The sequence below is a fragment of the Rhinatrema bivittatum genome, chromosome 11 (assembly GCF_901001135.1).
Source record: "Rhinatrema bivittatum chromosome 11, aRhiBiv1.1, whole genome shotgun sequence".
In the NCBI taxonomy this organism is placed as follows: Eukaryota; Metazoa; Chordata; class Amphibia; order Gymnophiona; family Rhinatrematidae; genus Rhinatrema; species Rhinatrema bivittatum.
The window spans coordinates 7,388,882-7,412,702 of NC_042625.1; the positions used below are offsets into that span (position 1 = coordinate 7,388,882).

At 45.0% G+C, this 23,821-nt stretch overlaps 1 protein-coding gene across 4 annotated transcripts in view; it reads left to right on the forward strand.

The window, feature by feature from the left end:
* Window positions 1-23,821, forward strand: part of MORC2 (MORC family CW-type zinc finger 2) — a 418,351-nt gene that overhangs the window by 36,193 nt on the left and 358,337 nt on the right. For all 4 annotated transcript variants that reach the window (XM_029619027.1, XM_029619026.1, XM_029619028.1 and 1 more), the window contains one exon: window positions 23,519-23,698. Coding sequence is in view for 1 of the 4 variants with exons in the window: in XM_029619032.1 (XP_029474892.1) it covers window positions 23,649-23,698 (50 nt within the window). In the remaining 3 variants the exon portion in view is untranslated. The remainder of the gene's footprint in view (window positions 1-23,518; window positions 23,699-23,821) is intronic.

A 23,821-nucleotide genomic window follows, 5' to 3' on the forward strand; every position in this document is an offset into this window, starting at 1 on the left:
TATGAGGAAAGACTAAAGAAGTTAGGACTTTTCAGCTTGGAGAAGAGATGGCTGAGGGGGGATATGATAGAGATGTTTAAAATTATGAGAGGTCTAGAACGGGAAGATGTGAATCGGTTATTTACTCTTTCGGATAGTAGAAAGACTAGGGGGCACTCCATGAAGTTAGCATGGGGCACATTTAAAACTAATCGGAGAAAGTTCTTTTTTACTCAACGCACGGTTAAACTCTGGAATTTGTTGCCAGAGGATGTGGTTAGTGCAGTTAGTATAGCGGTGTTTAAAAAAGGATTGGATAAGTTCTTGGAGGAGAAGTCCATTAACTGCTATTAAGTTCACTTAGAAAATAGCCACTGCCATTAGCAATGGTAACATGGAATAGACTTAGTTTTTGGGTACTTGCCAGGTTCTTATGGCCTGGATTGGCCACTGTTGGAAACAGGATGCTGGGCTTGATGGACCCTTGGTCTGACCCAGTATGGCATTTTCTTATGTTCTTATGTTCTATGATTCATAACGCATTCCAAGTCTCACTATTGAAACCTTTAATCCTTAGTGAGTTCTCAACCATGACACCTGAACCTACACCTATTGATGCAGAAGAAGACATCAAATACAAGGTAGACGCTATCCTTTATGTGAGAAAGAGCGGCATAGTATGGGAATACCTCCTGTCATGGGAGGGTTATGGACCTGAAGAAAACTCTTGGGAACCTTTGGCAAATATCATAGATAAAAAGATGCTTCAACAATTCCATAGAATGCATCCTCAGAAACCAAGACCAGGTAGGAAGCCTGGAGGGCGCCCTTTGAAGGGGGGTACTGTTGCGTCCGTCGGTCTCAGACAGCTTCGCCCCTTATGCCTCACCTTTTTCTCGGCTCCTCCTGCTTACCTTGGGAAGATGGCTACCACTGTGTCTGCAAGCCTCCCTCTCCGGCATCCCCGGAAAGGCTATGGCGTTGCCTCCCGCCATGTTCCTCCCAAGGTCCTACTAGGGTGCATGTGCGCGTGCACTACCCATGTCTTTATTCCAGCTATGGTGCGAACCTCGGGGGCATCTCCCTCAAGTGACATCACGCCATCCAGGTATTTAGCCTATACTTGTTTGCTAGCTCATTGAGTTAGCAAGGATTGGTCTCAGCCGGTCTAAGCTACTCTGCCACTTCCGTGCTGCCTCTGGAAGCTCTCTCCTTGCCCTTCAGGGTAATCTCTAACCTGGGTACCCGCTCCTCGGGGGCCCTCTGCTTTCCTTTCAGGTGCCTTACTGGGATCAGGTTCTCGCTCCTCGAGGGCCTGCTCTCCCTGCCTCGGTGCCTGCTACCATCTACTTCAGCCTGGTGGAATCGCCTACCTTACAGCTACCATCTAGTGAGTAATCTAATTCTCAGTCTATCTCATCTACCGGCAGACTTGGGCATCCAAATGGCAGATGAAATTTAATGTGGATAAGTGCAAGGTGATGCATATAGGGAAAAATAACCCATGCTATAATTACACAATGTTGGGTTCCATATTAGGTGCTAAAACTCAAGAAAGAGATCTAGGCGTCATAGTGGATAACGCATTGAAATCGTCGGTTCAGTGTGCTGCAGCAGTCAAAAAAGCAAACAGAATGTTGGGAGTTATTAGAAAGGGAATGGTGAATAAAACGGAAAATATCATAATGCCTCTATATCACTCCATGGTGAGACCGCACCTTGAATACTGTGTGCAATTCTGGTCGCCGCATCTCAAAAAAGATATAATTGCGATGGAGAAGGTACAGAGAAGGGCTACCAAAATGATAAGGGGAATGGAACAACTCCCCTATGAGGAAAGACTAAAGAGGTTAGGACTTTTCAGCTTGGAGAAGAGACTGCTGAGGGGGGATATGATAGAGATGTTTAAAATCATGAGAGGTCTAGAACGGGTAGATGTGAATCGGTTATTTACTCTTTCGGATAATAGAAAGTCTAGGGGGCACTCCATGAAGTTAGCATGGGGCACATTTAAAACTAATCAGAGAAAGTTCTTTTTTACTCAACGCACAGTTAAACTCTGGAATTTGTTGCCAGAGAATGTGGTTAGTGCAGTTAGTATAGCTGTGTTTAAAAAAGGATTGGATAAGTTCTTGGAGGAGAAGTACATTACCTGCTATTAAGTTCACTTAGAGAATAGCCACTGCCATTAGCAATGGTAACATGGAATAGACTTAGTTTTTGGGTACTTCCAGGTTCTTATGGCCTGGATTGGCCACTGTTGGAAACAGGATGCTGGGTTTGATGGACCCTTGGTCTGACCCAGTATGGCATGTTCTTACCGCTCTACTGTACTGGGAAACCTACCCCTGGATCTCCCTATACCAACTATGTGAGACGGGTCCCCTCTGCCAAGGGTCCCGGGACTGCTCCCTCTGGATCAACTCACTGCTGCCACCTCTGATGGTACACATACGCTGTTTAATAAAAGATCTAATTCTGGTTTTGTGCATCCTGAGTCTAGCCCAGTACTGTGGCTCCCCACAGGGTTCCTCCCCATGGGCATGGTCATCTGCCACAGTACCCAAGAATCCACCCAAACACTGCTAAACCATAACAGAGACAATCTGTTTGGGAAGCCAATGGAGGTAAAACATGTGCTGAACGAAGAGTTGTGCTAACTGGGGAGCCGAAGGGAGACCGGGCAAGGCTTTGAAATGACATTTTTGAGACGTGGTCAGCTATCAGCCTGATGAAAATGTGGCCTTGACATCGACCTTAATGGTTACTTTTTTGCTTGAAGCAGATAAAGAATGGATTTTTAAATGTTATTTCTTGCATATGAATGAGTTGTTTTTGAATCATAAGATACAAATTTTCCCAGATTTATGTAAGCAAACCCAGAGAAGAAGACAACAATTTCTTTTGCTGAAACCATAAGTACTCGAGTTGGGTTCAATGTTTATATTAAAATACCCCTGTAAGTGCTTGATTAAACACCAAGGGCTTTCTTTCTTATTCTACCAGCCTTCTCAGCTAATTTCATTTCTATCTAATAAAAAGAAAAGTTTGATTAGTTCATCTTTAACTACTAGCCCAGTAACTCCATAATTATAGACCTCTCTATTTTATGCTGTTTCCTATATAGATGCCAATATATTTTTTAAATATCTACCTTGGGATTGTAAAATTTTGGATCCATATTGTGGGCTTGTGCATGACCTATCAGTTTTGTATAATGATGTTTTTCTAAGATAAAGATTATTGTTTAATGTTTATTTCCTTTTTAAATTTTGTAATTTATTGGATATATGCATTTTCCTTTCAAGTGTGACACTTGGAAATATGTGTAAAATGAATAAATAGAAAAAAAAAAGAAGTGGTCAGCTACCACCCAGATGACCGTGGTCAGCTACCACTCAGATGACCATGTTACCATCTGAGAGGGGTAAATCCACGACATAGTCTGTGGAGATGAGATTCCAAGGTTCTTTGGGGGATGGCAATGGTTGTAACAGTCCCCAAGGTCGTCCCACCAGAGGTTTCTGCTGCAAGCAGATGGGTCTCGAGTCCACATAGGCCTGGACGTCATTCTGCATGTCGGGCCACCAGTAAAGTTGCTGGAGTAGAGCAAAGGTCCGGTCTCATCCAGGGTGGGAGTTGTGGGACCAACTTAACACTTTGTTACAGAGTTTTTGTGAATGACGTTCTTCCCTGGAGGGACGGTCATGGTGGTTACAAGGACAAGTGGTTCAACAGAGTCCTCAGTCACAAAGGAACAGGAAAGAGTGTCTGCTCTGATGTCTTTTGCCACCGGCCTGTAACAGAGTTTGAAATCAAAGTGGGTGAAAAAGAGAGCCCAACGGGCCTGTTGTGGATTCAGCTGCTGGGCCTGGTGGAGGCGCTCAAGATTTTTGTGGTCCGTGTAGATAGTAATACAATGCTGGGCCCCCTCCAGCCACTGGCGCCACTCTTCTAGCATGAGCTTAATGGCCAAAAGCACCTTGTCGCCAATAGCATAGTTCCACTTGGCAGGAGAAAACTTCCTTGAGAAAAATGAGCAGGGGTGCAGGGTCCCTGAGGGTGAGTATTGGCTCAAGACAGCCCCTGCGCCTTTGAAAGTGGCGTCTACCTCCACAATGAAAGGATGTTGAGGATCCGGGTGTCTGAGACATGGATCCTGGAGAAAAGCTGACTTGAGGACTTGGAAAGCTGATACAGCCTCAGGAGGCCACACCTTAGTGTTGGCCCCCTTGCGAGTCAGAGCCATGAGTGGAGCTGCCAGCTTGGAGTAATTCTTAATGAAGCTGCGGTAGTAATTGCCGAAGCCAAGAAACCTCTGTAAGGCTCACAGACCGCTGGGTTGTTGCCAATCCCGAATACTCTTAAGCTTCTCAGGGTCCATTTGCAACCCTCTCTTGGAGACAATGTAGCCCAGGAATGGAAGGCTCTTCCCCTCAAACAAACATTTCTCTAGTTTTGCATACAAGCGGTTGTCCCAAAGACGTTGTAGATCTCTAGAGACGAACAGCATCTTCTACTTTGGAATTTCCTGAATTGCTTTCTAATTTCCCTTCACAACCAGGGATTCTACTCCCAATACTTAATCTCAAAGAAGACAGAAGGCCTTCTACTCATCTTACATGTTTGGAATCTTAATGCTCACATTCATACAGAGAAATTCAAGAGGACTTTGATACACCTCCCCTCCCCACAATGTCGAAGTACTGCCAGCAGTTGGTGCAGCTCCTGGGTCCCTTGATGTTGATGCCTCCAATAATGATGGACTGGATTTACGAATTCCATAGTGCTTTTCCATGAAGTCAAGCCAGGAGCAATGCCTCTAGGGATCATAGCCATACAGAAGGAACACCCCTGGATGTCATGGTCAGCCCCCAGGTAAAGAACACATCAATCACATGGGGCTGTGAAAGGCATGAACTTCTTGAACAGGGGCACTTATCAAAGCCGCTGCCTTTCATCTCTGGCAGAGGAATCAGATGCAAAATTAATGCAGCAAAATCAAATGATTCAATGTCAAAACCAGTGCATCATGTGGCAGCTGAAAAGAGAGAAAACTTACAAACACTTGAAAAAACAATACCTAAAAGGGTGAAGAAAATGACTATAGGGTTCCACAATGATCAATTCCTTCACTTTTAGGAAGCAGATAGCTCCCTAACAGCAGGAGCAAAGAAGATCTGCAAATGATGGCCTCTTTAGAAAAGATGAGACTGAAGGGCCCTCTTGTGGATGTGCACCAGTAAGGCATGCACCAAGTTTCTAGAAACTTTGAAATCAAATTTCCATGCTGGTCTTCATCTAATGATGCTACCCATGTGTTAGGACTGTCATCCTGTTTGGTCTCAGAAAAATTCCATGAATAAGTACATGCAAAATTATACCAAATCTTCTATTTGATAAATGCCAAATTTTCTGCCCAAGCCTAGGGGTTCCACGATGATAAAAGGGGTAATTTTGGGGAAGCTATATATTTCATGCATGCAATTATGACAACTAATGATAGGATTTTGTAGCCAGTGCACACCAAATTTTCAGATTTTAGGGGGAGCCAAGAAGAGTCAGCAGGATCCCGAACAAGGATAGATGGATTCTCCAGGCAGGAAGGCCCTCCGAGGAGTGGATAGCCAGAACGTGACAAGGCCCCCGAGGACCGGGTACCTAAGGTGTTCTAAGTCCAGGAACGAGTTCAGCGAAGCGAAGCTTTTCCAAGAGGAGTGGAATAAGCAGGAAGGAAGACCTTGCTAACTCGTAGGAAGCATAGGCTGGATGGATTAAATACACTGGCGGGTGACGTCATGCGGAGGGGACATCCCGAGGTTCCTGCCATGATGTGACTAAGAGAGGGCCTGGTACGCGTGCCCTAGGTAATCCCCAATTCAAGATGGCAGACAGGATTGCCCACGCTGTCCCAGGGACGCCGAGGAAGGCAGCGTTTGCAGGCTGAGGCTGCCATGGCTCTGAGAATCGCTGGTGCAGGGACAAGAGAGGTGAGCAGCAGAGATTGCAGCCATCTGCAACCTATGGGTGCAACAGTACCCTCCTTAGGGCCCTTCCCAGGGGGTTTTGGCTTCCTTGGATAAGTTAGATGAAATTGTCGAATTAGATCCTTGTCAAGGATGTTATTAGCAGGCTCCCAACTTTTTTCTTCTGGCCCATATCCTTCCCAGGATATGAGGTATTCCCATTGCTTTCCACATTTGCGAACATCCAAAATGTCATCTGCTTGGTACATGATGTCCTCTTCAGCAGAAAGAGGTTGCGGGTCCGGAGTCCTTTTTGAAAACTCGGAGAGGATGAGTAGCTTCAAGGGAGATACGTGGAAGGCGTTGTGTATCTTCATGGAAGTGGGTAGTTGCAAGCTGTAAGTTACAGGTCCCAGGCGGTGGAGAACGGAGAAAGGCCCAATGTAGCATGGAGCGAATCGAACAGATGGCAGCTTGAGACGGATGAATTTGGTACTGAGCCATACCTTGTCTCCTGGTTGGAATTGAGGTGCTGCTCTGTGATGAGCGTCATAACATTTCTTGGCCTGTTGTCCTGCCTTCTGCAAAAGGCCTTTAGTTTGTTCCCAGAGATGGTGGAGTTCTTCAGCCGAAGCCTGGGCTGCTGGAAATGAAACTGACAAGGGTATTGGTAGTGGAGGTAATGGCTGATGGCCATACACTATCTGGAATGGTGTTGATCCAGTAGCAGCTGATGGATACGAATTCAGGGCAAACTCAGCCCAGGGGAACAACTCTGCTCAGTCGCTTTGTCTGGAGTTCACGTAGGAGCAGAGGAACTGTTTAAGTGTATGGTTCGTTCTTTCAGTTTGACCATTTGATTGTGGATGGTATGCTGATGTCAGGTCTAATGAAATATCGAATTTCTTACAAAGAGCTCTCCAGAACTTAGCCGTGAACTGTACACCTCTATCCGAGAGGATATGCTTCGGCATGCCGTGCAGGCGAAGGTATGCCGTATAAACAGCTTTGCCAATTCTGGGGCAGATGGTAGTCCGGATAATGCCACGAAGTGCACCATTTTCGAGAAGTGGTTTACTGTGACCCTAATTTATTTTATTTATTTATTTAGTGTTTTATATACCGGCATTCGCGAGAATAGTTCACATCATGCTGGTTTACATTTAACAAGGGGTGTAAAATGAAAATAACATAGAACTGTAACAAGTGAGGAGAAAGTCTGCAGTTACAATAAAACAGGGATGTTTAAAACTGGGAGAAGGAAAAAAAGGCGTGCAAAATTTAACAGAAGAGCAATTATTTACAATTGATTATAGTGTTCTAAGGAAGTCTGACTGTGGTTGTCGGAGAATTAGGGATCAGTTGTTGTCTGGAAAGGCTTGCTTGAACAACCACGTCTTAAGCCTTTTTCTGAAAGTTAGCAGGCACGGTTCCTGTCGAAGATCCGGTGGGATGGAGTTCCATAGCGGAGGTCCTGCTGTAGAGAAGGCCCGGTCTCTGAAGGTTATATGTTGAGTAGTTTTGGTGTGTGGTGTAGAGATTCTCTGTAAGCTTCTCTGATGGGTCTGGTGGAGGTATGTTTTCTGAATGGGATTTGTAAGTTGAGTGGGCCTGGTGATGGATGGCTTTGTAGACAGTGGTAATTGAGTTATGGTGTTGTTTCCGCTGGACACTGGCAGGTCAACGACGAAGTCCGTCGCAATGTGCGTCCAAGGTTCCTCTGGAGCTGGTAAAGGCTGGAGAAGAACCCAAGGGCGGCCGGCAGGAGGCTTCTGTCTTGCACAGGTGGCGCAGGATTTTACATACGCCTGTACGTCCTCCTTCATTGAAGGCCACCAGTAGTATCTTTCTAAGGTGGATAGCGTACGGGCTTGTCCAGGGTGACCGGCTAATCGGGATTCATGAGCCCATTTAAGAAGTTTCTTTCTCAGGGTCCGAGGTACCACCATCTTCCCAGCTGTGAACGGAATGGGTAGCGGCCAGAATCACTGTATCAGGGTTGATTATATGGCGAGGTGCATCCGGAACATCTTCTGAAGTGAAGGAGCGTGAGAGAGCGTGTGCACATGTATTCTTGTCAGCAGGGCGGTACTTGAGTAGATAGTCAAACCGATTAAAAAACAAAGACCATCGGGCTTTCTATGATTGAGTCGCTGTGCATGATGCAGATATTCCAAATTTTTGTGGTCTGTGTATACAGTTATCTGATGTTGTGCCCCCTCGAGCCATGGGCGCCACTCTTCAAATGTGAGCTTGATAGCCAACAACTCTTTATCTCCTAAGCCATAATTTCTCTCGGCTGGAGAAAAACGCTGGGGAAAAAAAAGCAAGGGTGCAGTGTATGGGTATCACTGTTCTGGCTAAGAATGGCTCCTACACAGACATCGGAGGCATCAACCTTGACTATAAATGGACGTCGAGGGTCCGAGCGGTGAAGGTTTTTAGAGAAAAGCCTCCTTGAGGGTTTGGAAGGCAGCAACAGCTTCTGGAGACCACTGTGAAGGGTTGGCTCCCTTCTTTGTTATGGCAGTAAGTGGTGCAGTGAGGGTAGAGTAGTGGTGGATGAATGTGCGATAATAATTGGTGAAGCCGAGGAAGCAGCAGAGTGCTTTGAGACCAGTGGGTTGAGGCCAGTCCTGTATGCTTTTGGTCTTTTGTGGATCCATCTGGAAACCTCTACTGGACACCACGTAGCCCTAAAAGGGAACAGACTCCTGGTGGAAGGCACACACTTTTCAAGCTTAGCGTAAAGACGGTTATCCCGTAGTATTTGCAGGACTCTGGCGACATCTACCTGATGACTTTGTAGATCTTGAGAGAAAATTAGTATGTCATCTAAATACACAACCACACATTGGTAAAGCATATCTTGCAGAATCTCATTCATCATATTTTGGAATACAGCCAGAGCGTTACACAGGCCAAAGGGCATGATCAAGTACTCGAAGTGGCCATCGCGAGTATTAAGGTCGTCTTCCACTCGTCCCCTTGATGAATGCGAACCAGACTGTATGCTCCTTTTAGGTCTAGTTTGGATCCCTGGAGTCTGTCGAATAACTCTGAAATCAGAGGTAAAGGGTATCGGTCCTTTATAGTGATTTCATTAAGTCCTCTGTAGTCTATACATGGACGAAGGGATCCGTCCTTCTTGCCAACGAAAAAGAATCCGGCTCCAGAAGGTGACTTGGAAGGCCGGATAAATCATTTTTGCAAATTTTCTTGAATATAAGCTGACATGGCCTCAGTCTCTGAGAGAGAAAGTAGGTATACCCTTCCTCTAAGGGGCTCCGAATCAGGCTTTAAATTAATAGCACAGTCGAAGGACCGGTGTGGTGGTAACACGCCTGCTGCTTTTTCTGAAAACACGTCTTGAAATGACGAGTATTGTGGCGGCAATCCTGGGAGAGAAGCAGTGGTTGACATGCAGGGCATAGGTGTTACTGTCTTCAAGCATCTGTTGTGACAAGCCGCTCCCCATTGTGATAGTTCCAGGGTGCTCCAGTCAAACTGGGGTGTGTGGTCTTGCAGCCATGGTAGGCCAAGTACTACTGGATGAATGGCTTTGTCAAGGACCAAAAATGAGATGGTCTCGGTATGAAGAGAATGGTGTAGGAAACTTCTCCTGGTAGTGGCTCGCCATGTATAGAGAAGCAGCGTGTTGGCTGTTGCCAGCCGGAATGTGGACCCTTAGACCAAGGTGAGATGGGGCTATCAGGAGATGACCTCATGGACCCTCACTGTCAGAAGGCAGAATCAACAGTGAATAGGAAATCCCCTCACCTGATAGGAGGAATCCGGGCACGGCCTGGTGCCTGAGACTGGCAGAAGGTAGACAGAGTTCTGTGTAGTCCAGATCAGGGCAGGCAGCAGGCAAGTAGGCTGGTCAGACAATCCGAGTCAAAGGTAGGCAGCAGACAGGCAGGCAAAGTCCAAAAGGTAATCCGAATCAGGGCAGGCATACAGGCAAAGTCAGACAATCCAGGTCAGAGGCAGATGGCAGGCAGGCATGCAAAGTCAGGCAATCCGGGTCAGAGGCAGACGACAGGCAGGCAGGCAGAGTCAGGCAGTCCGGGTCAGAGACAGGCGGCAGACAGGCAGGCAGAGTCAGGTAATCCGGGTCAGAGGCAGGCGCAGGCAGAGTCAGGCAGTCCGGGTCAGAAGCAGGCGGCAGACAGGCAGGCAGAGTCAGGTAATCCGGGTCAGAAGCAGGCGGCAGGCAGTCAGGCAAACCAGGTCAGAGGCAGGCAGGCAGAGTCAGACAGTCCAAATTACAACCAAAAGCAGAGGGACAGCTAGGCAGGAAGACCTGTTGCAAGGCAAAGACTGGAAGGCAGGTCCCAGGCTATAAAGGAAGCTGTCACTTATGTCACTTCCTGGGGCTGGGACACTTCCTGGCCCCTTTAAGAGGTGGGGCGAGCGCCTGGAGGTCTGCCCACGCCTGACGGACGCAACACCACTCTTATTTGTTTACCCAGCCTATGCAATTCAGTCCTTGTTGGTTGTTGTCTGAATATAAATCCTCATTTCTTCATTCCCCCCTGCCGTTGAAACAGAGAGCTGTGCTGGATATATACCCAGCCTGTGCAATTCAGTCCTTGTTGGTTGTTATCTGAATATAAATCATCTTTTTTTCATTATCCCTGCCGTTGAAGCAGTGAGCTGCGCTGGATATGTATTCCAAGTGAAGTATTAGGCTTAATTGATTTGGTGTAGTAACCGCCGCAATAAGCAAGATACTCCCACTCTTATTTGTTTACCCAGCCTGTGCAATTCAGTCCTTGTTGGTTGTTGTCTGAATATAAATCCTCTTTTCTTCATTCCCCCTGCCATTGAAGCAGTGATCAAGAAGTTCCCTCCTGCTCCAGAATCTACTAAGGTTAGTGTCGGGAAATCACGTTCCTCCAGGGAGAGTGTCACAAGGAGTGTTAATGGGAGAACTGGCATGGTCAGGCCTAAGGTCACTCCCCCGGTGAAACCTAGGCCTGGGAGTTTACTGGACAGATGGGACAGTGGGCAGTGAGGTGCCGGAGCCCCCACAGTAAAGACAGAGGCCCGCCTGACAACGCCTCTGCCGTTCTTTGGGAGACAAGGGCCCTCGACCCAACTACATGGGCTCCTCAGTAGGTCTTTCCGAAGATGGGGGAGGCTGCGAGAAGGGTGAGGGGTATCGAGAGTGGCTGGGGGCCGCCGTATGCCTCCTTGGACCCTGTAGCTTGTGCGCCCTCTCCTGCAGGCGGCGGTCTATCCTGCCGGCCATCTCAATGAGGGCATCCAGGGAAGTGGGAAATTCTCGGGCTGCCAACTCGTCCTTGATTTTCGGAGATAATCCACCCAGGAAGATAGATCTAAGGCAGGCCTCCTCTCAATGGAGTTTGGTAGCTAGTGTTCTGAATTTGATGGTATAGTCCATCAGTGAACATCCTCCCTGGCGGATATGCAGAAGTTCAGTGACTGTGGCTGCCAGCCGTCCTGGGTTCTGAAACACCGTCTGGAACAAGTCTAGGAATCGGGGAAGATCATGCAACTTGGGATCAGAGCACTCCCATAAGGGGGATGCCCAAGAAAGGACAGGATGAATGTGGTTTGGATAGTGCTGTCAGGGAACAGTTTGGACTGGAGGCAGAAGTGCATATTGCACTGATTAAGGAACCCCCGACACTGTCGGGGGTCGCCAGCCTAACGAGGAGGAGTGGGCAACAGAATAACCGGGTGTGAAGGTGGTAGCACCATTGGAGAGCTTGGTGTGGATAGAGGTGCTGCACTTGCTATGGCCACTGAGTCTAGGCAGGCGTTGAGGCATTCCATGGAAGCCACAAGTGTCTCCAGGACCCTCTGCTGTTCTAAGATCTTCTGAGCCAAGCCTGGAATAGCTTGCAGAGCGGAGGCCTCCGTCGGATCCATGGCCTTGGCTTACTGTTCGGATTGTGGACCCCTGGGCCGAGGGGGAGTTGGCACCACCTGTGGGGTTGAGCCCCACAGGTCCCCATCGTCGGCAGCCAAGGTCGTAGAGGAGCAGAGACCCCGCTGGATCTTCATCACTACCAGCCCATCAGGTTGAGTCTTTGGGTACCGAGGCCGGCTGGACTTACGTGGGGTTTCTGGAAGTCCCGGAGGAATGGTGATGTTGGCTGGAGCCAGGTGCAGGGTCCGGAGTCCAAGCAAGCGTAGATGCTGGCGGCAAATCTTGTGGTCGAATATTCAGGCTGACTGGGCAGGCGGCAAATCTTGTAGTAGGTATACAGGCTGTGGTCGTGGCAGGTGTCGAATCTCTTAAACGGTTATCCAGGCTGTGGTCGTGGCAGGCGGCGAATCTCGTAGTCATATCCAGGCAAAGGTCAGTGTCCAAAGGCAGTCAAATCACAAACGGGCCGATACAGTAAAGTCCGCAGGAGAGCGGACGAATGTCCGCTCTCCCGGCGTGTGCGATGCAGTATGCAAATTAGGCGGCGTGGTAGAAATGGGGAAAAGGAGGCGCTAGGGACACTATTGCGTCCCTAGCGTCTCCTTTTTGACAGGAGCGGCGGCTGTCAGCGGGTTTGACAGCCAACGCTCAATTTTGCCAGCGTCGGTTCTCGAGCCCGCCGACAGCTACGGGCTCAGAAACCGGATGTCAGCAAAATTGAGCATCCAATTTTCGGCCCGACAGCCGCGGGCCGAATTCAAATTTATTTTTTTTTACTCTTCGGGACCTCCGACTTAATATCGCCATGCTATTAAGTCGGAGGGTGCACAGAAAAGCAGTTTTTACTGCTTTTCTGTGCACTTTCCCGATGCCGGAAGAAATTAGCGCCGACCCAAAGGTCGGCGCTAATTTCTGAAAGTAAAATGTGCGGCTTGGCTGCACATTTTACTTTCTGTATCCCGCGCACATACCTAATAGGGCCCTCAACATGCATTTGCATGTTGAGGGCCCTATTAGGTGCCACGGGTTGGACACGCGTTTTCCTCCCCTTACTGAATAAGGGGTAAGGGAAAATGCGCGTCCAATAGCAGGCTAACAGTGCGCTCCGTCGGAGCACACTATACTGTATCGGCCTGAAAACGGGTCAGGAGCTCGGGAATACCCTCCGGGGAGAATCAGGAGCAAGAGCCAAGAAGCCAAGGCAAGGTCTGCAGGTCAGACCTTGCCTTAAATAGGAAAAGGTGCTGGTTGCTGAAAGGAGGGGCTGTGGCAATTTCCTACCATGGTCCCTTTAAATCTCAGGAGGTGGTGCACGCACGTTCCTGAAAGCGCCCGAGGCAGTATGAGGCCGCGCCTCAAGAGAGAGCAGCGCCAGAGAGACCGGTTGTGACTGACCGGAGGGGAGCCTGAGAGGAGCGGCGTCGGCAGCAGCTCCCTGCCGCTGCCAGTGTACCAGGGCCATGCCCGAGCCGCAGATAAGTATGAGAGGCCGGTCGCAGGAGGGCCGCAACCAGTGAATGTAACATGGAGATTGAGCTTCCCCGCATGGAAGGATGATATGCCGCTATGGCGTTGATGTGCACTCTGATGGATGACACTGCCAGGCCAGAAGAATACAGCAAATGCAGATATTTTAGCAATTGTTCCAGGGAACATCCAAATGGGTCTTTTGATACTGTCGTGCACAAGTGCAGGTATCTATACCATTTACCAGCATAATCTTTCCTTGTGGATGGCTTCCTGGAGGATATTATAATATCCTAAATTTCAGTCGGGAGAGGGAGGTTACTCAACACTTCCCTTTCAACCTCCAAGCTGTCAGATGCAGAGTCTCGCATAGGATGAAGGCGTGTACCCTCTTCCTGTGACAACAGATCCGCCCTGTTTCCCAAAGGGACTGACTGTTGAATTGAGAGCTGAACAGATAGGCGTAACACGGCTGCCTGGACCACACCGGTGCAATGAGGATGAGATCTGACTTTTCTGTGATGTATTTTTTAATTACTTGACCTATCAGAGGTATCAAAGGGTATGCATAAAACAGGTTTTGCTCCCATAGGATTACAAATGCATCCTGAGCGATTCTGCGCCTGCTTGGGTAAAGACAACAAAAATTCAGCAGTTTTGCATTGGACTCTGTTACAAAAAGGTTCATGCAGGGTATTCCCGACTTCCTGACCAATATGTCTGCTACATCCTGATGCAGTGCCCACTCATGGGGCTGAAAGTTTTTGCTGAACCTGTTGGCTTCTGTGTTCCTGATACCTAGAAGGTAGGTCACCTGCAACTGGAGTGAGCTAGTGCCCATTCTAGGATTAACACTGACTCCTTGCAAAGCGTCCTGGAACCTGACCTGCCTTCTTTTTTTAAATAAAACATGGCCACTTGATTGTAGGTGTAGACCATTACCCTCATTCCTGTGAGCAGATGGCAGAAGGAGAAGATGGCGTTTGTTATGGCTCTCAATTCTAGAAGGTTGATTTGGAGAGTCCTTTCCTTATATATAGAAACATATAAAAAAATGACAGCAGAAAAAGACCAATCGGCCCATCCAGTCTGCCCAGCAAGCTCCCACATTTATTTTCCCATACGTATCTGTTTCACCAACCACCAATTTCAGGGCCCTTGTTGGTAACTGTTTGATTCAAATTTCCTGCCATCCCCTGCCATTGATGCAGAGAGTAATGTTAGAGTTGCATCAAAAGTAAGCATAAGGCATAATGGTTAAGGGTAGTAACCGCCACATCAAGCAAACTACCCTGATGCTTGTTTACCCAGACTGCACAGATCACTGCCTTGTTGGATGTTGTCTGAATGCAAATCCTCTTTTCCACGTTTCCCCCTTTTTCCTCTGCCGTTGAAGTAGAGAGCAATGCTGTATATGCATTCAAAGTGATATATCAAGCTTAATTGGTTTAGGGTAGTAACCGCTAAATTAAGCAAGCTACCCCCAGGTTTATTTGTTTACCCTGATTGTGAAGTTCAGTCCTTGTTGGTTGTTGTCTGAATGCAAATCCTCTTTTCCACATTTCTCCTTGCCATAGAAGCAGAGAGGAATGTTGGAGTTGCATTAACCGTGCGAAGGCTTATTGAGTAAGGGTAGTAATCACCATATAGTAGCCTCCACTCCAGTAATCCACCCCCATGGCTCTTCACTTCATTCCCATCCTCTAGCCTTTATGGATCCACAGTGTTTATCCCATGCCCCTTTGAAATCCTTCATAGTTTTAGTCTTCACCACTTCCTCCAGAAGGGCATTCCAAGCATTCACCATAAGAACATAAGAACATGCCATACTGGGTCAGACCAAGGGTCCATCAAGCCCAGCATCCTGTTTCCAATAGTGGCCAATCCAGGCCATAAGAACCTGGCAAGTACCCAAAAACTAAGTCTATTCCATGTTACCATTGCTAGCAATAGAAGTGGTTATTATCTAAGTCAACTTAATTAATAGCAGGTAATGGACTTCTCCTCCAAGAACTTATCCAATCCTTTTTTAAACACAGCTATACTAACTGCACTAACCACATCCTCTGGCAACAAATTCCAGAGCTTAATTGTGCATTGAGTGAAAAACAACTTTCTCCGATTAGTTCTAAATGTGCCCCATGCTAACTTCATGGAGTGCCCCTTAGTCTTTCTATTATCCGAAAGAGTAAAAAACCGATTCACATCTACCCGTTCTAGACCTCTCATGATTTTAAACACCTCTATCATATCCCACCTCAGCCGTCTCTTCTCCAAGCTGAAAAGTCCTAACCTCTTTAGTCTTTCCTCATAGGGGAGCTGTTCCATTCCCTTTATCATTTTTGGTTGCCCTTCTCTGTACCTCCTCCATTGCAATTATATCCTTTTTGAGATGCGGCGACCAGATTTGTACACAGTATTCAAGGTGCGGTCTCACCATGGAGCGATATAGAGGCATTATGACATTTTCCGTTTTATTCACCATTCCCTTTCTAATAATTCCCAACATTCTGTTTGCTATTTTGACTGCTGCAGCACACTGAGCCGACGATTTTAAAGTATTATCCACTATGATGCCTAGATCTTTTTCCTGGGTGGTAGCTCCTAATATGGAACCTAACATCGTGTAACTACAGCAAGGGTTATTTTTCCCTATATGCAACACCTTGCACTTGTCCACATTAAATTTCATTTGCCATTTGGATGCCCAATCTTACATTACAGGAGGACTTTGCAAGACTGGATCACAGTCTGCTTGTGATTTAACTAATCTGAATAATTTTGTATTATCCACAAATTTGATAACCTCACTTGTCATATTCCTTTCCAGATCATTTATATATATATCTTGAAAAGCACCGGTCCAAGTACAGATCCCTGGGGCACTCCACTGTTTACCCTTTTCCACTGAGAAAATTGACCATTTAATCCTACTCTCTGTTTCCTTTTAACCAGTTTGTAATCCACGAAAGGACATCGCCTCCTATCCCATGACTTTTTAGTTTTCGTAGAAGCCTCTCATGAGGGATTTTGTCAAACGCCTTCTGAAAATCCAAATATACTACATTTACCGGTTCACCTTTATCCACATGTTTATTAACCCCTTCAAAAAAATGAAGCAGATTTGTTAGGCAAGACTTCCCTTGGGTAAATCCATGTTGACTGTGTCCCATTAAATCATGTCTTTCTATATGCTCTATGATTTTGATCTTGAGAATAGTTTCCACTATTTTTCCCGGCACTGAAGTCAGGCTCACTGGTCGATAGTTACCCGGATCGCCCCTGGAGTCTTTTTTAAATATTGGGGTTTCATTGGCCACCCTCCAGTCTTCAGGTACATTGGATGATTTTAATGATAGGTTACCAATTTTAATACTTCAAGCCATTATACTATCAAAAATCGACTATTGCAATTCGCTTCTCTTCGGCCTCCCAATCTCATCCTTCAAACCCCTCCAAATGTTACAAAACTCTGCAGCTAGAATTCTTACAAATACGAATAAAAGAGATCACATCACCCCCATTCTCAAACTCCTCCATTGGCTTCCAATTAAGCAAAGGATTCTTTATAAAGTGCTCACAGTAATTCACAAATCAATTCACAATATATCCCCACTTCAGTTAAGCACCCAACTACGTCATCACTCTTCAGCTAGACCCATCAGAGGAGCTTACAAAGGCACTCTACATGTTCCCTCAACAAAATCCTCACTCCAGAAACGTACCATATCTACTGCTGGCCCCATTCAATGGAACGCGCTCCCGCCAGATATCCGTCTAGAGATCTGCCACTCCACATTCAAAAAGAAACTTAAAACCTGGCTCTTTAAACAAGCCTTTACAGGACCATAAGCACTTTTTTTCCCCTACAACCAGCAAGAGTTCCTCATCATATCATTCTCCAGGATCTACTTGACTCTGTATCCATTCTCTTGCTGCAGGTCTCACATGACATCTACTGTTTTGCTTTTATGTTTTTGTTTTTATTTATACTGCTCTATGAGATTTGTTAGCCAATTTGTTTACATTACAATGTTTATTTTGATCTAGTTTACCCTTTTCCAAGTTCCACAACCTTGTTCTATGTAATGCCTATTGGCAAAAATGTATGTTCAGTTTCAATGTAAACCGATGTGATTTGTATTTCATACAGGAACACCGGTATATAAAAATCTAAAAATAAATAAATAAATAAATAAATAATAGATCAGAAATTTCATTTTTTAGTTCCTTTTCAGTACCCTAGGATGCATACCATCCAGTCCAGGTGATTTGCTACTCTTTAGTTTGTCAATCTGGCCTACTACATCTTCCCAATTCACAGTGATTTGGTTCAGTTCATCTGACTCATCACCCTTGAAAACCATCTCCAGAACTGGTATCTCTCCAACATTCTCATTAGTAAACATGGAAGCAAAGAATTCATTTAGTCTTTCTGCAATGGCCTTATCTTCCCTAAGAGCTCCTTTAACCCCTCTGTCATCTAATGGTCCAACCGACTCCCTCACAGGTTTCTTGCTTTGGATATATTTAAAACTTCATTTCAAATTCTCTCTTCGCCTGTCTTATCAATGTTTTACACTTAACTTGACAATGCTTATGTTTTATTCTATTTTCTTCAGATGGATTCTTCTTCCAATTTTTTGGCTAAAATAGCCTCTTTCACCTCACTTTTTAGCCATGACGTTAATCGTTTTGCCTTCCTTCCACCTTTCTTAATGCGTGGAATACATGTGGACTGTGCCTCTTGGATTGTATTTTTAAGCAATGTCCAAGCCTGTTGAACACTTAACCTTTGCAGCTGCACCTTTCAGTTTTTTTCTATTTTCCTCATTTTATCAGTTTCCCTTTTGAAAGTTTAGTGTTAGAGCTGCAGATTTACTTATTGTCCCCATTCCAGTTATTAGTTTAAATTTGATCATGTTATGATCACTGTTGCCAAGTGGCCCCACCACCATTACCTCTCTCACCAAATCCTGCGTTACACCAAGAATTAAATCTAAAATGTTCCCCCCACTAAATGTTAATTTAGTTAATTTAATTTAAATGTTTAATTTAAATTAATTTAAATGTTAATTTAGTTAATTAAATCTAAAATGTTAATGTTCCCCTCACTAAAGCCACACGCCTCGCTACGACCAAAGACAGAGCCTTTTCGATAGCAGGCCCATCGATCTGGAACAGTATCCCATCAAACCTCAGACTGGAGCCATGCCTTTTAACTTTCAGAAAAAGACTTAAAACCTGGCTCTTTCAACAAGCCTTCCCTGAACCACCAGACAATCACTAGTTGGCCTTCATTCCTACCCGGTCTGGCACTCCGTTTCTCAAAGAAAAAATAAATGGACTCTGAGACATTCAGGTTAAAGCACCGTCCTTAAGTTTTTAACTTGTACACTCTATGGTAAAATTTCTTTTACCGGCCTATCTTCTTTCCAGCTTGTTGCAAGCTTCCAAGTTCTCTCCCCCTGTTGATTGTAACTTTGACTTATTCCTACTTATTGTTATCTTTCGTTTACGTGAATTTGTTACTCTAGTTTTTTCCCTTTTGTTAAATTGTAAACCGATCCGATATGGTAATTTACTATGAAGGTCGGTATAAAAAACTGTTAAATAAATAAATAAATAAAATAGCTCCCTCTGTTGTTGGTTCCTGAACCAATTCCTCCATGAAGCAATCATTTATTACATCCAGGAACTTTGTCTTATTATCTTTCGGCTTCAGCCTTTGTAGGCTTTCATAGAGATATTGTGTAATACAGCAGCATCAATTCTATATCTTGGCATTAAGCATCGCACTCTGGAAAACCTTGCCAAAGTCATCCAGGTATCTATTATCCTTACAGGGAGGTGTAATGGAGTATAATGTAGTCTTTTTTGCTCTTTTCATGGCTGATTCAACCACCATTGATGGGTGAGGCAGCTGTATTGGTCCATAATGTGAGGGCTTATGCATCCTGTATTTTAGGTCTGACTTATGAAGTGGATGGACCTGAGAAAGGAGTCTCTCATGACTTGTCCATTGCTATGTCCAGGACCACATGAAAAGGAAGTGCAGTCAGTTCCGATGGAATGTCGAAGATTTTAAGAATCCTATGAACTTCTTACCTTGGATCCGGCAGCTTTTTTGTTTCAACCTTTAGAATAAGACAGGTCTTCTGGGGGCAAGGATGGCTCCGGAGGCTCTTTGGGAGAGTCTGATGGTATTCCAGTTGATGTACCCGGTGAAGTTGGAGGGGAGTTACAGGTTCCTTGTTAGGTTCCAAGGCTGTTGGACTTAGGTCATGATGGTCATCCTCCTCTGCTTCAGACTTCCATGGAAGAGAAGGGAGTGATAGTGATGACAAAGCCTCTTCCGTGGGACTGGAAGGTGGCATAGGGTGGTGTCTAGTTGGTAGAGATGCAAAAAAGAATTGAAGTATTTTTGATATTTGAGACACGGCCTGAGAGGCTGCACAACCTAAGGGCGGGAAGGAGACTATTTCCTTTTCTGTGGAGGCAGAGATGCATCTCCCTCCTTTCCTGGTCAAAAAATGTATGTATGTATTTGTTTAAAATATTTGTATACCGCAAATCAAAGTTTCTATGCAGTTTAACATAAGTAACATACATAAGACTCATAAATCAATGACAATAACAAATAAAAATTAAATTAATAAAATCAAAGTAAAAAAAAAAAAAAGTAATACTACTTAAATTTTATGCTACTTGATAATACTGGTAGCCCACTAATCAGCTTGATCTTTCAACTAACTGTTGTTACCTGCTGCTAATTGCTATACATTTTCAGCCATTCAGCTTAGTCTTCCATGAAGGCCCTAGAAAATAAGTGTGTCTTAAGGTGTTTTCTGAACTTAAATAAAGATATTTCTTCCTTTAAATTGAGGGGGAGGGAGTTCCACAGTGATGGACCCTGTACATAAAATAGCTTTTCCTAGTCTTGGAGGAAGATGTCCCTGCCAGCAGAATTGACGAGTATGGGCTCTGGTCTTCATAGTGAGACTTTTGTCTCTTCATCAATGGTTCTTGGAGCTGAGGTTGTCTCTGTTTGTTTAGAGACAGTGGAAAGACCTGTATGGACACTACCCTTGGCAGAGGAGGTAGGAGTCCTCAGAGATCTGCATGATATCTACATCAGAAGTGTCTAATTCCTCAAGTTCGCATGGGGTGAAGACTACCTGAGGGTCAGGATGCCACTCCGATTGAGAGCTCCCATCCTGGTGTTTGCTCTATTGTGATGCATGCTTCTTGCGTGTCGAGTGCATAAACTCATGGTGGTGTGATTTGTCTTTCACCTTCTGCATCAACGCATGTGTCTGTGCAGCATGTGTCAGTGTTGTGGTCCGGCTTGCATCAACCGTCGCTTGTCTGCTTGTGTTGTGCATTTTGCGTCATTCCAGAACTTGGGCCATATTGCGTCATGTCTTGTGTACCAAGTTGCACTATGCTCCGGTTTCGACACATCCTGTGTCAATGCGCATGGGTTCGCAAGGCACTTCACAGTTTTTGGTGGTTTTGCTCAATGCACTGGGGCTTTTTGTGGGTTTATTACCTGCCCCCTTGCCTCCCTGCTCTCTTTGGGGCTTTCTCACCTGGCCTTGTTTTTTTTGGAGGTCGGTTCCAGTGATAATGCTTGCTTCAGCGCCACTGGTTTTTTGTGCTCTAGCCCAGGCGCGGATCGAGTGTAGTTGGGGCATACGAGCCTGAAGAGGCCCCTTCATAATCTCAAAGCCTGACAATTTTCTTGGCCCGTTGCTCTGGGCCCTTGGTGACATCCTGCCACAGTCGCAGCAGGATCTTTGGTCATGGTCCGGCCACAGGCACAAGCAGCAGTAGTTAAGCCCATCTGTGACGAAATGAAGTATTGCCACATTGGCAATACTTGAATCCTGGGGTCTTCGGAGCCATGGGAAGTACTGAAAAGTGCCTTTTGTTGGTTCACCAGAGTAAGAGAGTAGAAAAAAGTAAAAAGAAGAAAAAAGCGCAAGGAGAGAGGATCCGCGTCTGTAAGCTGTGCGGGAAAAATCAGAACTGAGGAAAGTATGGCAGTCACGCAGGAACTGGTGCACAGAGCAAAGCTCTGTATAGCTGGAGAGAAGTTTTCTGCCTCGACCTGCCTAGAGGGACGTCCCAGCCAGCATGGCTAATTAAGCCTGCTTATCAACGGGAAAACAAAAAACATTAGATTGCATCTGTATAGATATGTAGTATGGTTGTACCTTGAAATATTGTGCACAGTTTGTCACCCCTATCTCAAAAAAGATATCACAGAATTAGAAAAAATACGAAAAGGGCAACAAAATTGTTAAGGAGATGGAACAGTTACCATATGAAGAAAGGCTAAACAGGATAGTGCTCTTCAGCTTGGAGAAGAAACGATTGAGAAGGAATATGAGAGAGGTTTACAAATCATGAGTGGGATGGAGTAGGTAAATAGGGAATGGTTATTTAACCTTTCAAATAACACTAGGAGATCACTCCTTGAAACCAATGGGTAGCAGATTTAAAACAAATTGGAGAAAATATATTTTTTTCACTCAATGCACAATCAAGCTGTGGAATTTGTTGCCGAAGGTGTGGTCAAGGCAACTAGGATAACTGAGTTTAAAAAGGGGTTTGCACACGTTCCTGGAAGAAAAGTCCATAAAACAGGTGATTCCACCAAACCTACCACTTGTCACTGGGAAAGAGCAACAATACACTTTGGAATTGGCCACTGTCCAAGATTTGATGGATCTTTGGTATGACCCAGCCTCGCCCTTATGTTCTTATAACATTAAAGTGCTACCGGATAAAGAATTTAGATAAAATGTTGACAAGGATAGACTTTCCGAGAATTGACATTTTGCAGGAAGATTCTTTTTTCCTTTCAAGACAAGCATAAATCTAAAATATTTAATGTTAACTTTAGTAGATTTTTGCAAGCTTTGATCAGAATGGATATTAAGAATGAGATGCTGTCAGTTCACTCAGATTATTATAGTTTGTGTGATCTCCTTTATTTCGGTGTGTTTTTTTTCCTATCTGGAATGAGTTAAATTACTTCAACCTGAAACATCCTTTATGATATGAAAATGTAATTATTATTGTATCTTTTATGAATACTAAACGTATCCTTGAAGCCACTTTGTGATAAAATAAAAAGTTAAAAGGGGAGAAAACACACTAAATAATGTAGTCTGACCACAGAAGTTGCTGATTTTGTGCTGTACTCCAGCAAATGTAATGGAGCCAGGTCTATATGTTGCAAGTTTCTAGAGAAAGTGGTAACAGAATAATGTACAATTTATTGTAATTTTCATTCATATCCAACTGTGAATTATTTTTTATTTTTATATAGCTTTTCCCCACTTTACTTTTTTTGACTTAGCAGTTTCCTCTTGTTCTTTTGGGCTGTCAGCTCAATCGCAGCTGGTCGCTACTGGGCTATGGCACCATTAGCCTTTATTGATAACTACCCAGGGCTTTTTTTTCCTTTTTATCCCAGGGACAATCTTTGGGTAAGGGATACAGGCCATGACTCTCTCCAGAATCCAATAAGCATATACACAGAATTTGGCCTTGAGGTGTCATAGTTATGTAATGGTTGACACTTCCAGTTCCAAAGGCACTATAAACACTGCCTCCAAGGAGGCTCTAGCCTAAGTTGGGTGACCTTTGAACCCTGGTCTTCTGTATGGAAATTAACAGAGGTACATAGAATTACTCCCAACCCCAATTTAAGTTTTAATTCTTGCTTCTGTCATCACCAATAATTTTAATTTTTTGCACAAAAAAAAAAAGAGGAAAGTTAAAACAATATTGTGCTTCTATCTCTTACTTGGGGCACAACTAATGCAATTATATGTTGAGGCTGAAGCTCCTATGTGCAGAGCAATATACACAGGTAATGACAGGGAGGGGGAGGTTGCAAGGCGAGTTGCCATCTCCCCCCACCTTTAAATTTATTGATCAAATTTTAAAAACTATTTCTATTATGTTTATTTTATATGACGTTCCCCCTGCACCCTCCGACAACAACAAAAAATTATTTGGGTACCCTCTACAGGTAACATTTCTGGATTAATGATGTAAATACAGATAGCGCTCATCAGATGCTACTGTTTCTACTATGATGCGCTTTAATGGGATAACTATTATGTTTTAGGTCTGAAATTAAAATCCTCCTAGCTCTGTATTTAACTTTCATTTTGTTGTCGTGCAGAAGTGTTACCACAGCCACGTGTCAGCACTTATGATTTAATCTGCTGCATCGCTCCAGAGCCCTCCCTAGGACACAAATAGGCTGCATCACTGAACGATCGCCATGCTGTCTTCATTACGCAGCACAGCTAATGCATCTTCCTCTGAGCATCGGCCATCCTGATATAACAGCAGCACCAAAGTAAGCATTCTTAATTCTTCCCTTTTAATTCCCAAACGACACAATGTGTGTAGTGCAGTTCCCTCTTTCCCGTTCAGACAAGGCGAGTCACCTGGGATCCTCTCCAGTCGATTACTGATTACT